Source organism: Gadus macrocephalus, chromosome 4 (genome assembly GCF_031168955.1).
Source record: "Gadus macrocephalus chromosome 4, ASM3116895v1".
Taxonomy (NCBI): Eukaryota; Metazoa; Chordata; class Actinopteri; order Gadiformes; family Gadidae; genus Gadus; species Gadus macrocephalus.
In genome coordinates this window covers 13,713,122-13,728,098 of record NC_082385.1, presented here as the reverse complement: position 1 = coordinate 13,728,098, position 14,977 = coordinate 13,713,122, and the positions used below count along the sequence as shown (strand labels likewise).

The 14,977-nt window shown below is 39.8% G+C and overlaps 2 protein-coding genes and 1 long non-coding RNA gene across 5 annotated transcripts in view; 2 read left to right on the top strand and 1 right to left on the bottom strand.

Moving 5' to 3' along the window:
• The window catches only part of LOC132454871 (netrin receptor UNC5D-like), a 237,195-nt gene that overhangs the window by 39,765 nt on the left and 182,453 nt on the right, over window positions 1–14,977 (top strand). The gene's annotated exons all lie outside the window — the stretch shown is intronic.
• LOC132456143 (uncharacterized) lies at window positions 1,414–3,875 on the top strand. The gene is made up of 3 exons (XR_009525388.1): window positions 1,414–2,326; window positions 2,519–2,628; window positions 2,674–3,875. It is a non-coding gene; the product is annotated as an uncharacterized LOC132456143 (long non-coding RNA).
• LOC132456142 (mucin-2-like) lies at window positions 5,611–9,610 on the bottom strand. Of its 3 annotated transcripts, XM_060050372.1 has the most exons (10): window positions 9,526–9,610; window positions 9,312–9,401; window positions 9,069–9,158; window positions 8,532–8,881; window positions 8,291–8,355; window positions 7,907–8,085; window positions 7,552–7,808; window positions 7,242–7,303; window positions 6,812–6,954; window positions 5,611–6,047 (listed from the first exon to the last, which is right to left on the bottom strand). In XM_060050372.1, exons 1-10 carry the CDS (start codon window positions 9,599–9,601, stop codon window positions 5,956–5,958), a joined length of 1,404 nt encoding a protein of 467 aa, XP_059906355.1. In that variant the 5' UTR covers window positions 9,602–9,610; the 3' UTR covers window positions 5,611–5,955. The 3 variants fall into 3 exon arrangements, with proteins under 3 accessions (XP_059906355.1, XP_059906356.1, XP_059906357.1); XM_060050373.1 differs by lacking the exons at window positions 9,312–9,401; window positions 9,526–9,610 and having other exon boundaries at window positions 9,069–9,163; XM_060050374.1 differs by lacking the exons at window positions 9,069–9,158; window positions 9,312–9,401; window positions 9,526–9,610 and having other exon boundaries at window positions 8,532–8,908.

Below are 14,977 nucleotides of genomic sequence, written 5' to 3'. Positions count from 1 at the left end.
ACGCATACGCTTCAACCTGTGGCTCCAGCCCTACAGGAAATGACTCAGCAAGTGCTCCATCTCGTTGCACCTCACCCAGCGGCTCGCTTGCAAGATTTTGGCCTGAAGTTCTTCCCAGACCTACACCGTAGCCATCCAAAATGCATATCTGAGAATCAGGCCTCTCTTTAATAATGACAAAAAATTATGAGAGAAATACACATTAACTTTTGTTGTCTCATAAGCGGCGTGGTGCCGGCTCCTTTTGACCTTTTGACCCCAGACTTCAAAAACATGGCCACAGGCCAGCTGTGTCTACACACCTTGAGCCACAAATGTACACCTCCATCCCACAAAAAATGGGGAGTAGAAACTAACCTCTGTCTTATGTACATTTGCTGTACTGTCGGAGGTCACCCCTTAGAGAAAAAAAGTTTTCCCAAATGGACTGTCATTTGGACAAAGCCCCTCAGAAGTGTTGCCTGCAAGACCTAATGGTTCAGAATGTGGTGGAAAAACAGTTTTTGAGATAGGAAGGTCCTACCGACCTGAAATTTGAATACCTTATTCTAGGGCCTAACTGGGACCCCCGCACCGAAACTTGGCCCGGTCGGACCCCGAGGGCAGGAAGGGGGGGCACTTCCTGCCTGAAACTTGGCCCAGTCGGACCCTGAGTGCAGGAAGGGGGGGCCGGGACTTTCATAATCTTTGCTCGGTGAATGTGAAGGATATTTGGTCGGATAGTTATGACGAAGAATCATAATGTGAATGGGAATATTCTATAAATGTCTTGATATCATATTTTGTCTCAACATTTCTGCTGCAGCCGCTTAAAGTCTCACTCCGAGAACCTTAAAATATGAATCAATCCATTAGAAGTATGAAAATATCTTCCCGGTGGCGTAACGGGGCAAACAAGGTGTCCTTTGACATCTACGTTTCGAGGCGATAATGACCAGCTATAGATTAGCTTCCCGATGGCGATTCTTGACAAATTACACGTTATTTAGCATCTACACTTTAAGCTGAGTCCAATGAGATCAAGCTCACCCTGTTGCCATACCGAGATCATGTCCTAGACCAGAGGTGTACCATGTAAAATACATGTTACCATTTCCAAGAGTGTCATGCTTGGTGTCATTGGACTCAGCTCAACGTGTAGATGCTAAATAACATGTCATTTGTCACACATTTGTATCCTGAAGCAAATCAATAGCTGCTCATTATTGATTAAGGCCTCCAATTTCGACAGCTAATTACTACCATTAAACATGTTCGAATATGCTCTTGTGTGGCACCGTTGCAATCGCCTGGAAGCGTAGATGTTGAAGGATATTTACATACTTCTGATTGACTTCTGAATTAGTCAATCAGAAAATTGTCTAATGCATGTGTACTTTGCAAATGTACACATGCATATTCTCACCTTTGCAAATTGCATTATGTCAGCACTTTGAAGTGGGCTATAGACCGAATTTCACATAAGTTCAGGCACTGACTGATACGACCATACTAACTGTTGTACTAACTACTTGTACGCAGGGAATCATGTGATTTTACTGTATAGATTTTGAGAAAATGTCATTTGAAAAACGTACACATGCATATTCTCGCCTTTGCAAATTGCATTATGTCAGCAATTTGAAGTGGGCTACAGACCAAATTTCACATAAGTTCCGGCACTGACTGATATGACCACATTAACCGGTGTGCTGACTACTTGTACACAAGGAACCATGTGGTTTTTGCTGTATATATTTTGAGAGTGTGTCATTTGAAAAACGTACACATGCATATTCTCGCCTTTGCAAATTGCATTATGTCAGCACTTTGAAGTGGGCTATAGACCGAATTACACATAAGTCCAGGCACTGACCTATACGACCATACTAACCGTTGTACTGACTACTTGTACAGAATGAACCATTTGATTTTACTGTATAGATTTAGAGAAAATGTCATTTGAAAAACGTACACATGCATGTTCTCGCCTTTGCAAATTTGCATTATGTCAGCACTTTGAAGTGGGCTATAGACCGAATTTCACGTAAGTTCAGGCACTGACTGATATGACCATGCTAACTGTTGGACTGACTACTTAAACGCAAGGAACCATGTGATTTTACTGTATAGATTTATAGAAAACGTAATTTGAAAAACGTACATGCATATTCTCGCCTTTGCAAATTTGCATTATGTCAGCACTTTGAAGTGGGCTATAGACCGAATTTCAAATAAGTTCAGGCACTGACTGATATGACCATACTAACTGTTGGACTGACTACTTGTACGCAAGGAACCATGTGATTTTACTGCATAGATTTTGAGAAAATGTCATTTGAAAAACGTACACATGCATATTCTCGCCTTTGCAAATTGCATTATGTCAGCACTTTGAAGTGGGCTATAGACCAAATTTCACATAAGTTCAGGCACTGACTGATACGACCATATTAACCACCGGTGTGCTGACTACTTGTATACAAGGAACCATGTGGTTTTTGCTGTATACATTTTGAGAGTGTGTCATTTGAAAAAGGTACACATGCATATTCTGCTGGCCAATGGAGTCGAACGTCCGCACTGGCGGCCAACTTGCCACAGTCAGCTGCTCACCCATAACACTGTGTTGACTTGGTAGTGGTACATGTACTTTTTAAATAACCATAACCACCTTACCACATTTTCCAACAGTTTGTTTTGTTCTAAACGTCAGAGATGTAGTTACGGCACTGCATATTTGATACTGATGAATAATTATGTTAGATAAAAAAAAAAATTGAATAATGTTCTAAAATATGTACAATATTATAACCACGTTAATAACGTTTGTAAGAAACCAAACCGTTTGTAAACCAGTTGAAAATGTACTAAGTTATGGTTATTTAAAAAGTACATGTACCACTTCTAACACAATGCTATGGGTGAGCAGCTGACTGGCAAGATGACAGCAAGTGCGGACGTTCTAGACGCCGCCGTAAGACATCTAGTTTTCTATATATCTACACACGTAGGTGAAGGGTTTTATTTTGAAAACGTTGCGAGATACCACCCAAAGGCTGTTTAGAGTAAAGGCGCACGAAGATTTTGTGTGACGGCTGGCTTAACCGCGGATGAACGAATGGCGGCTCACTTGACCGCAGTGCCGCTAACTGAGCCGCGGCGCTAAACTGTGAAGTTGGGCGGGTCCTCTCTCCCAAGACACACCCATAGTGGCTCACTAGAGGGAAAAGTCCCTCAGTCGGAACGCCCCATGTGTGTTCCCCTTATATTGGCTGAGTGATCCATCTTGCTCAACTACAAGTGAAGTGTCAACTACAAAATCGAGAGAACCCAACGCAGTCGTTTGAGATTCATAATATCGTCTGGAGACGCACACAGCTTTTGGCTGTGATAATATATATTATATGATATAGATATCTATGAATAATATGATATTATTTAGACATAGAGCTCCAGGAATTCCGCCGGAGCACCCGGAGTGTTCCAGAATATTTACAGAACACGGCCAAAGGCTGTGTGCGCCTCGCCATTGCGATACATCCACTGTAAACAGAGCGCATGGTACCTTGGCCGAAAGCTGCTCAGGGCCACACCCCCACCCTCCTCCTTTACCCGCCTCTCTCCTCATTTGCATCAAAGCTACAGACACCGAAACGGCGCGTTTAGGGGAAGCTCAATGTGCGACTGGCTCGTAGTGGCTGTAATTCTGCACCACGGCTGAATTTCGGGGACGTCTACAAATACTGTGTTAAGGGCCCACTCATATCTATATTAAAGCATCTATAAAGTAGCATGCCATGGGACCTTTAAGGTAAGCATTTCGGTTCCCTCTTTCTTCATGAGGACCATACTAATCAGTGGAATATTGCAGTGATAAAATGATACCACAGTTTGCCGACAATATTCACAGGTCGATAATAGAAATCTAATATTCATAATGAAAAGTCATAATAAAAAATCCTTCAAGAAAGTCTATTAATGCAAAAAGCGATAATGCATAATAAAAAGTTTGATAACTTTTCGCCTTGCTAATTGAATTACAGTCCATCTTGTCAAGTTAGCTTAATAGCTTTAAATTTAGAAATATATTCTATAGGAAAATTAAAAAAAAAGTGTTATTATTTTCAATACAGCATACTCTACCCAACTACATACCAAATAACGTTATCCATTTAAGATGGAGTCACAATTTTGAATAAGGGGCTGGTAAGTAGCCTGCTGTATATATTTATAGTAAAGTTGATTATAGAAGGCAGACCTTTTTAGCTTGAGAATACATGCCCTACATTGCCATGAATGGAAAGGGGTTATTTATTACATTTGTAATAAACTAAATGTAATATTACGAATACAAATAATACTTTTATTGAGAAAAAGGACATATTCCAAACCTCACAACGTTGGACTTTGTAACAAGACAACTTTGTATATTATTTGTCTGGTTGTTAGTTGACATCCGCCTTTCAAAATAATGTTCTAAGTGGCATGGCAAAACTATACTAATAATGTTCTAATAAGAAGATATGCCACTTTGCTGAATAAATGAAGCAAAAACCAGGGGTGCAATTAAGCATAGGCCCTGTAAAGGTCAGTGGATTTTAAAGAAAATAGTAATGCATTTTAACTGAGCAGCTCAGGAGGCTTATCGCTGCCATCTGCTCATCATGTTGCGCAGCCTCAGTGCTAGTTGAACTACTAACCTTTAACTAATACTAAAGGAGGTTGAACGAAATCACATCCCTCAATTGTGTATCGGCAAATAACGATGCTCCATCCCACCCTGCACTTCTGCGATGCAATACTAATCTTTCTTGCTTTCTTTCTATTTTGACAGTATTGTGGGGCGACCGTGGGCATGGTCGCCGAGTTCAGGGTGCCTCAAGGGATCCTGGGGGGGGGGGCGCCCTCCTAGGTCCTTTACAGCAGAGACATTATTTCGGTTTGTCTCAATGGTTGGGTAAGTGTTACTGTGTGATAGTGAGTTATTATTCGGGACACCGTCTACGAGACGGTTATGTTAATTAGTTAGATTGAGTGTGTTTTGTTGTGGCATGTGTGCGTCAAATAAAGGCAACCCTCACAGTCGTGCGGTGTATGGGCCGCGAGAGTTATACGTATAACTGCTGAACATGGGCTCCCGTCTCTTGCTTTCCGTGCTGCTCGCCACAGTATTTCCCCATGTAAGGTATAGAGTGGTCTACATTTAAAATATTTTTCGATGACACTAGACAAGAGCAAACATGATAGCTTAATGCTATGTGCTATGTACTATGTGCTTTGTGCTGCTGCGCTCAGGGAAGCGGTTCAGGACTATGGCTGCACGGACAAACAGACTTGTATCTAGTTTCTACCCCAGGGCCATACAGGCGTTGAACGTTGCCAACACCTGACCTTGTACTATCACGCACACACACATAACATGTGGCAGCTACTGGGGAACTGTGCAATTCCCTTCGAACAATCTATTTATTTATCTATTTATTTATCTATTCATTGATATTATTATATTAAATATTTATTTATTTATTTTCTAGTTAGATTTATATTAGATGTGTTGGTTTTAGTTAGATATATATCAAGTGTTTTATTTATTTTTTATTTATCATACTGTATTGTTTATGTATGTTCCTTGTCCTCTTTTTCATTAAGCACCAGGGGGGAGCTCTCCCAAATTTCGATTTACCTGTACCTGTACCTGTACTTTGACAATAAAGATCATTCATTCAAACATAATCTTTTTATTAAGAGAATAGTCTTTTGTTTACAAGCAAAGTGCATGATATCTTAATTAGAGTACTCTATTGTGATTAAATAGCAATTCATTTAGTAATATATATTATTCATTTGTTTGTTTATCTTGGTTAATATAATTCTGTGGTTAACATGGTTAATATGGTTAATAATGTTTCTTAGTTAAAATGGTTCTTATGTGTTGTCTTGGGTTTGTCTTGAGTGAACACCCAAGTCCTATGATCAGCTTGACACGAGTAGCCATGAGAGAAGGGCCATCGAAGATATGATGAAGGCACTGCTTTTGTTCATTCCACTTGAGACTCCACCCGTCACTGTACGAAAGAGTAAAAAAGTACTTGATTAGTTAGTGAGATATCTTAAATCACCAGTCATCAGTCAGTCTTAAAATCACCTCCACATTTCCATTGTTTTGGAACTGTGAAAATGGGATGAGAGTATTGGAAAGACAATGCAATGTCTATCATGATAAGATGCTCTGTGTTTTACCTAGCAGTGGTATAACTATATCAAGGGTGTGTAAATCAATCGATCCGTCAATCATCCTTCAGTTCACCTATCCCATGAAAACCATGCTTCAGGATTTAGAATCGTCCTAACCCTTTTTACTTCCATCAAACTACTTAATTGCATTCTTGTGCGGCTTACTAACTTAAAATGTGGGATGAAGTTATTTCCTAACAATTAAATGTTTACACAAACAAAGAGGACTCCGTTAGTAGGAAAGATTCAAAAGCAAATAATTGTATTATCATTTTAGCAATTTCTTGATTGAAACTTGAACAATTCCTGGCTTAGTGACATCCTTTTTTGTATGTGTGTGTTTGGCATCAATTTCTTCCGGCCAGCAATGGCCACCTATTCTGGTTGCTAAGGCTTCTTCCTGCTGGTTTGGTCTCCTTTCCGTGTGTGTGTGTGTTAAAGAGAGGCCAAAGCCTCACTTGTTTCAGGATTGGATGCATTGAATCAGAAGTCACTGCCCCCCACAGACAGAGAACCAGACAGAAAACCACACATACACAAACACACACACACACCCGCATCACACTTATTTAACAAATGTGTTTGCATATCTTACCTATACCATTAACAGTAATAGAGTTGGTTTCAATGTCAAAAGCTGTGATGGTTCCTGCGGCATCGGTCAGAACTCTGGCTATCTGTTCACTAGGAGGAGCTGAACTGAACTTTGCGCCCATGGTGGTGATGATCGATCCTTGGCTAGGGAAATTTTTTTTATCACATATCTTTGTTTTAAATTGATGTACTTACCAGTGAACTGAGACACATGAATGCCATGCCAAACTTTAATATGTTAATATATATACATAATGTGTATTATAATGTGTATGGGAAAATGAAGTTCTAGTTATCTTATTTTGTATTTTGTAAAACACAGTTTAGAACGTTGACATTTTCCATATCATCAGTTAAATACTGAAGAAAATAGTAAGTAACATTTTTCTTTTAATATCTCACAGAATGCCACCCGAGGCTTCAAAAGGTACCTGAAAGTTGCCACTTGCAAGCTAGTGAAGGAACCAAAAGCTCTTCTGAACAAGGGTTCGAGCTGCACAGAGGAAAAGACAGTTAGAATAAGAAGGCTTTGTTCATTTCAAAATATACAGAATAAGCACTGTTATTCACCTCTGACATCTGTTAAAATTCTGTGTTTCACCTACTTAACATAGCTTTGCAGATTAGCAACAAGAAATAGGAGAGGGAATCCTTCATTTCGATTAATTATTAAAGGCACATATTGTTTTAGGAGCAACTTGGTTCTCATGTAAGCCGCCCAGCTACTCAAAATGTTCTTACCGCAGATGTGATGGTTGTGGCTCGATCTTGGAAGGCTGCTGATGAGGAATTCAAAAGGTCTGCTGTAAATGTGTCTCTGACAGAACGGAATCCAATGCGGACATTAGCCAACGCTACTGTAGCAGTGGTCGGGGTTTGATTGGGCGGTGGTTGGGCAGTTGTAGCCGGTGGTTGGGCTGTTGTAGCCGGTGGTTGGGCAGTTGTTGTCGGTGGTTGGGCAGTTGTTGGGGCAATCGTTGTGGTAGTGGTTACAACTCCTGTGAAGACGCATTTTGGGTTTTAGCGTTTAGTAATTTACGTTTAAGATATGATATGGACAGTATGTGAGACATTTTATTGAAATTTAAAAACACACTTTCGACGACAATAGTGGTTGCATCAAATTGGAGACTATCAGTGGAGTTGTCCACTGGAGCGTTTCTCAAGACATTTGCAACTTCCTCTGCTGGCGGAATACTTTCACTTGGGGCCGTATTATTGAACACAAGCTCCAAAAGGGTTTCAGTGTTGGCCATACGTCGAACTCCGGCAGGTCTGGAAAAAGAGGTTTTCATTGTGATTGCAACAATTAAAAAAAAAGAAAGCTACTTCAGAGACAGGGGCACAGAGAATATTTTGCATATGAGACTTGGAATGGAGTATATTATCATTCCCATTGTGTTGAGGCCACGAAATACCTTGCAAAATGTCTGAAGGCCTAGATATATTTACAGTCATGAGGAGGTTTCCAAGGTTTTACCTGAATCCAAGGACAATAACGCGGATGAAAAGGAATCCATATTCTGCCCTGTAGATACCATTAAACTAAGGAGAAAACATTGAAACGTAAAAAAACATTGAAATGGCTTTCAAAGTAGATTATATTAAATCTGTATGAAATGTCAAGAAAAACAAAACAAATAATACAAAATAACTAGCAAATATTTCGAGCACCAAGTTACATTTTTTTTTTTAATCAACCACAACTGTGTCCAACTCACCATTGTAACAATGATCAACTCCAGTTCATTAAACTGCTGACTGTTCGTGTTTGATAATTGTTGGTCATAAATGTGTGTTAACATAACAGACACACTAAAAGTTGGAGCAGGAGCTGATGGTGCGGCTGGAGGATTGGTAGTCGTCATGAGACTGGTCGTAGATGCACTGGAAGATGTTTGGGTAGAACCCATGGTGCTGCCTGCTTTGGAAGATGCTCCAGTTGTGACAGTGACAGGAGCAACATCCTCAGTTAGGGTGGGAACCGATACGTCTGTTGTGATGGTTGGTGTAACAGAAGAAATTATTGTGCTTTTGATGGGTGCCTTGGTTGAGCTTGGTGTGACAGTGCCTGTAAACGTTGTATTTATATGTTTAGAAAAGCGAGGAAAGTGACTTTCCTCGCAAATGCAATTTATTTTACCTTGCATACTGTACCTATGACTACGATAGAGTCATAATCAACTGAGATTCTGTCGAACCCTTACCCTAACCCCATTACTATTTTCACAAGATCCAGATGGAAGATGTAATCATACCTGTGACAAAATAATCTGTAGTTGGAACTGAGGGTGCTATAACTGGAGTTGGCGTAGGTTTTGTTGCTGATATCATTGGAGTTGGCGTTTCTGAGAAGGAACATGTTGCTTGTAACAATGTATTTGTACATGCATAAGCGCAAAAATCAGAGAAAAGCGACATACTTGAGCGTCAAGTTATTTGTTTTGAGCAAAGTGCTGTTACTTTTATCGTAGGATCCAGTATGGGAGGTTTGACCATACCTGTGACAAGATAATCTGTATTTGGAATTGAGGGAGCTGCATCAGGAGTTGGGATGGTTGTTGTTGCTGCAGTCATTGGAGTTGACGTTTCTGAGAAGGAGCCCGTTACTTGTAACTATTTATTTGAGCGACATAATTGAGCGACAAGTTATTTGTTATGAGCATATTGTTGTTACTTTTATCATAGGATCAAATATGGAAAGTGTGACCACACCTGTGACAAAATAATGTGTAGTTGGAACTGAGGGTGAGGTAGCTGGAGTTGGCATAGTTGTTGTTGCTGCTGTCATTGAAGTTGGTGTTTCTGAGGAACATGTTACTTGTAACTATGTATTTGCACATGCATAAGGGCAAGAATCAGGGTAAAGTGACATAATTGAGCGACAATTTATTTGTTATGAGCAAAGTGCTGTTACTTTTATCATAGGATCAGATATTGAAAGTGTGACCATACCTGTGACAAAATAATCTATAGTTGGAATTGAGGGTGCTGTAGCTGGAGTGGGCGTAGTTGTAGTTCCTGCTGTCGTTGAAGTTGCCGGTTCTGAGAAGGAACATGTTACTTGTAACCATGTATTTGTGCATGCATAAGCACAAGAATAAGTGAAAAGCGACATACTTGAGTGACAAGTTATTTGTTATGAGCAAAGCGCTGTTACTTTTATCAAAGGGTCAAATATGGAAAGTGTTACCATACCAGTGACAAAATAATTTGTAGTTGGAATTGAGGGAGATGTAGCTGGAGTGGGCGTAGTTGTTGTTGCTGCTGTCGTTGAAGTTGCCGGTTCTGAGAAGGAAAATGTTATTTGTAACTATGTATTTGTACATGCATAAGGGCAAGAATCAGGGAAAAGCGACATACTTGGGCATCAAGTTATTTGTTATAAGTAAATTGCTGTTACTTTTATCATAGGATATATTATGGAAAGTTTGACCATACCTGTGACAATATAATCTGTAGTTGGAACTGAGGGTGATGTAGCTGGAGTTGGCGTAGTTGTTGTTGCTGCTGTTGTTGCTGCTGTTGTTGAAGTTGGCATTTCTGAGAAGGAACACGTTACTTGTAACCGCGTATTTGTGCATGCATAAGCGCAAGAATAATTGAAAAGCGACATACTTGAGCGACAAGTTATTTGTTATGAGCAAAGCGCTGTAAATTTTATCATTGGATCAAATATGGAAAGTGTGACCATACCTGTGACAAAATAATCTGTAGTTGGAACTGAGGGTGATGTAGATGCAGTCGGCGTAGTTGTTGTTGCTGCTGTCTTTGAAGTTGGCGTTTCTGAGGAACATGTTACTTGTAACTATGTATTTGCACATGCATAAGGGCAAGAATCAGGGTAAAGCAACATAATTGAGCGAAAATGTATTTGTTATGAGCAAAGTGCTGTTACTTTTATCATAGGATCAGATATTGAAAGTGTGACCATACCTGTGACAAAATAATCCATAGTTGGAATTGAGGGTGCTGTAGCTGGAGTGGGCGTAGTTGTAGTTCCTGCTGTCGTTGAAGTTGCCGGTTCTGAGAAGGAACATGTTGCTTGTAACTATGTATTTGTAAATGCGTAAGTGCAAGAATCAAGGAAAAGGGACATACTTGGGAGTCAAGTTATTTGTTATGAGCAAATTGTTGTTACTTTTATCATAGGATATATTATGGAAAGTTTGACCATACCTGTGACAAGACAATCTGTAGTTGGAACTGAGGGTGATGTAGCTGGAGTTGGCGGAGTTGTTGTTGCAGCTGTTGTTGAAGTTGGCATTTCTGAGAAGGAACACGTTACTTGTAACCATGTATTTGTGCATGCATAAGCGCAAGAATAAGTGAAAAGCGACATACTTGAGTGACAAGTTATTTGTTATGAGCAAAGCGCTGTTACTTTTATCAAAGGGTCAAATATGGAAAGTGTTACCATACCAGTGACAAAATAATTTGTAGTTGGAATTGAGGGAGATGTAGCTGGAGTTGGCGTAGTTGTTGTTGCTGCTGTCGTTGAAGTTGCCGGTTCTGAGAAGGAAAATGTTATTTGTAACTATGTATTTGTACATGCATAAGGGCAAGAATCAGGGAAAAGCGACATACTTGGGCATCAAGTTATTTGTTATGAGTAAATTGCTGTTACTTTTATCATAGGATATATTATGGAAAGTTTGACCATACCTGTGACAATATAATCTGTAGTTGGAACTGAGGGTGATGTAGCTGGAGTTGGCGGAGTTGTTGTTGCTGCTGTTGTTGAAGTTGGCATTTCTGAGAAGGAACACGTTACTTGTAACCATGTATTTGTGCATGCATAAGCGCAAGAATAAGTGAAAAGCGACATACTTGGGCGACAAGTTATTTGTTATGAGCAAAGCGCTGTAAATTTTATCATAGGATCAAATATGGAGAGTGTGACCATACTTGTGACAAAATAATCTGTAGTTGGAACTGATGGTGATGTAGCTGGAATCGGCGTGGTTGTTGTTGCTGCTGTCGTTGAAGTTGCCGGTTCTGAGAAGGAACATGTTACTTGTAACTATGTATTTGCACATGCATAAGGGCAAGAATCAGGGTAAAGCGACATAATTGAGCGACAATTTATTTGTTATGAGCAAATTGCTGTTACTTTTAACATTGGATCAAATATGGAAAGTTTGACCATACCTCTGACTAAATAATCTGTAGTTGGAACTGAGGGTGATGTAGCTGGAGTTGGCGGAGTTGTTGTTGCAGCTGTTGTTGAAGTTGGCATTTCTGAGAAGGAACACGTTACTTGTAACCATGTATTTGTGCATGCATAAGCGCAAGAATAAGTGGAAAGCGACATACTTGGGCGACAAATTATTTGTTATGAGCAAAGCGCTGTAAATTTTATCATAGGATCAAACATGGAAAGTGTGACCATACCTGTGACAAAATAATCTGTAGTTGGAACTGAGGGAGATGTAGCTGGAATCGGTGTGGTTGTTGTTGCAGCTGTCGTTGAAGTTGCCGGTTCTGAGAAGGAACATGTTGCTTGTAACTATGTATTTGTACATGCATAAGCGCAAAAATCAGAGAAAAGCGACATACTTGAGTGTCAAGTTATTTGTTTTGAGCAAAGTGCTGTTACTTTTATCGTAGGATCCAGTATGGGAGGTTTGACCATACCTGTGACAAGATAATCTGTATTTGGAATTGAGGGAGCTGCATCGGGAGTTGGGATGGTTGTTGTTGCTGCAGTCATTGGAGTTGACGTTTCTGAGAAGGAGCCCGTTACTTGTAACTATTTATTTGAGCGACATAATTGAGCGACAAGTTATTTGTTGAGCATATTGTTGTTACTTTTATCATAGGATCAAATATGGAAAGTGTGACCACACCTGTGACAAAATAATCTGTAGTTGGAACTGAGGGTGATGTAGCTGGAGTTGGCGTTGTTGTTGTTGCTGCTGTCGTTGAAGTTGGCGTTTCTGAGGAACATGTAACTTGTAACTATGTATTTGCACATGCATAAGCACAAGAATAAGTGAAAAGCGACATACTTGAGTGACAAGTTATTTGTTATGAGCAAAGCGCTGTTACTTTTATCAAAGGGTCAAATATGGAAAGTGTTACCATACCTGTGACAAAATAATTTGTAGTTGGAATTGAGGGAGATGTAGCTGGAGTGGGCGTAGTTGTTGTTGCTGCTGTCGTTGAAGTTGCCGGTTCTGAGAAGGAAAATGTTATTTGTAACTATGTATTTGTACATGCATAAGGGCAAGAATCAGGGAAAAGCGACATACTTTGGCATCAAGTTATTTGTTATGAGTAAATTGCTGTTACTTTTATCATAGGATATATTATGGAAAGTTTGACCATACCTGTGACAATATAATCTGTAGTTGGAACTGAGGGTGATGTAGCTGGAGTTGGCGTAGTTGTAGTTCCTGCTGTTGTTGAAGTTGGCATTTCTGAGAAGGAACACGTTACTTGTAACCGCGTATTTGTTCATGCATAAGCGCAAGAATAATTGAAAAGCGACATACTTGAGCGACAAGTTATTTGTTATGAGCAAAGCGCTGTCAATTTTATCATTGGATCAAATATGGAAAGTGTGACCATACCTGTGACAAAATAATCTGTAGTTGGAACTGAGGGTGATGTAGATGCAGTCGGCGTAGTTGTTGTTGCTGCTGTCGTTGAAGTTGGCGTTTCTGAGGAACATGTTACTTGTAACTATGTATTTGCACATGCATAAGGGCAAGAATCAGGGTAAAGCAACATAATTGAGCGAAAATGTATTTGTTATGAGCAAAGTGCTGTTACTTTTATCATAGGATCAGATATTGAAAGTGTGACCATACCTGTGACAAAATAATCCATAGTTGGAATTGAGGGTGCTGTAGCTGGAGTGGGCGTAGTTGTAGTTCCTGCTGTCGTTGAAGTTGCCGGTTCTGAGAAGGAACATGTTGCTTGTAACTATGTATTTGTAAATGCGTAAGTGCAAGAATCAAGGAAAAGGGACATACTTGGGAGTCAAGTTATTTGTTATGAGCAAATTGTTGTTACTTTTATCATAGGATATATTATGGAAAGTTTGACCTTACCTGTGACAAGACAATCTGTAGTTGGAACTGAGGGTGATGTAGCTGGAGTTGGCGGAGTTGTTGCTGCTGCTGTTGTTGAAGTTGGCATTTCTGAGAAGGAACATGTTACTTGTAACCATGTATTTGTGCATGCATAAGCGCAAGAATAAGTGAAAAGCGACATACTTGGGCGACAAGTTATTTGTTATGAGCAAAGCGCTGTAAATTTTATCATAGGATCAAATATGGAGAGTGTGACCATACTTGTGACAAAATAATCTGTAGTTGGAACTGAGGGAGATGTAGCTGGAGTTGGCGTAGTTGTTGTTGCTGCTGTCGTTGAAGTTGCCGGTTCTGAGAAGGAAAATGTTATTTGTAACTATGTATTTGTACATGCATAAGGGCAAGAATCAGGGAAAAGCGACATACTTGGGCATCAAGTTATTTGTTATGAGTAAATTGCTGTTACTTTTATCATAGGATATATTATGGAAAGTTTGACCATACCTGTGACAATATAATCTGTAGTTGGAACTGAGGGTGATGTAGCTGGAGTTGGCGTAGTTGTTGTTGCTGCTGTCGTTGAAGTTGCCGGTTCTGAGAAGGAACATGTTACTTGTAACCATGTATTTGCACATGCATAAGGGCAAGAATCAGGGTAAAGCGACATAATTGAGCGACAATTTATTTGTTATGAGCAAATTGCTGTTACTTTTAACATTGGATCAAATATGGAAAGTTTGACCATACCTCTGACCAAATAATCTGTAGTTGGAACTGAGGGTGATGTAGCTGGAGTTGGCGGAGTTGTTGTTGCAGCTGTTGTTGAAGTTGGCATTTCTGAGAAGGAACACGTTACTTGTAACCATGTATTTGTGCATGCATAAGCGCAAGAATAAGTGGAAAGCGACATACTTGGGCGACAAATTATTTGTTATGAGCAAAGCGCTGTAAATTTTATCATAGGATCAAATATGGAGAGTGTGACCATACTTGTGACAAAATAATCTGTAGTTGGAACTGATGGTGATGTATCTGGAATCGGCGTGGTTGTTGTTGCTGCTGTCGTTGAAGTTGCCGGTTCTGAGAAGGAACATGTTACTTGTAACTATGTATTTGCACATGCATAA

Coding starts and splice junctions, on each gene's coding strand:
- LOC132456142 (XM_060050372.1), bottom strand. CDS start 9,601: ATGACAGCAGCAACAACAACTATGCCAACTCCAGCTACCTCACCCTCA. Junction 8,356..8,531: donor AGTTGATCATTGTTACAATG/GTGAGTTGGACA, acceptor TTTTCTCCTTAG/TTTAATGGTATCTACAGGGC. Junction 6,955..7,241: donor TTGCAAGTGGCAACTTTCAG/GTACCTTTTGAA, acceptor AAATTTCCCTAG/CCAAGGATCGATCATCACCA.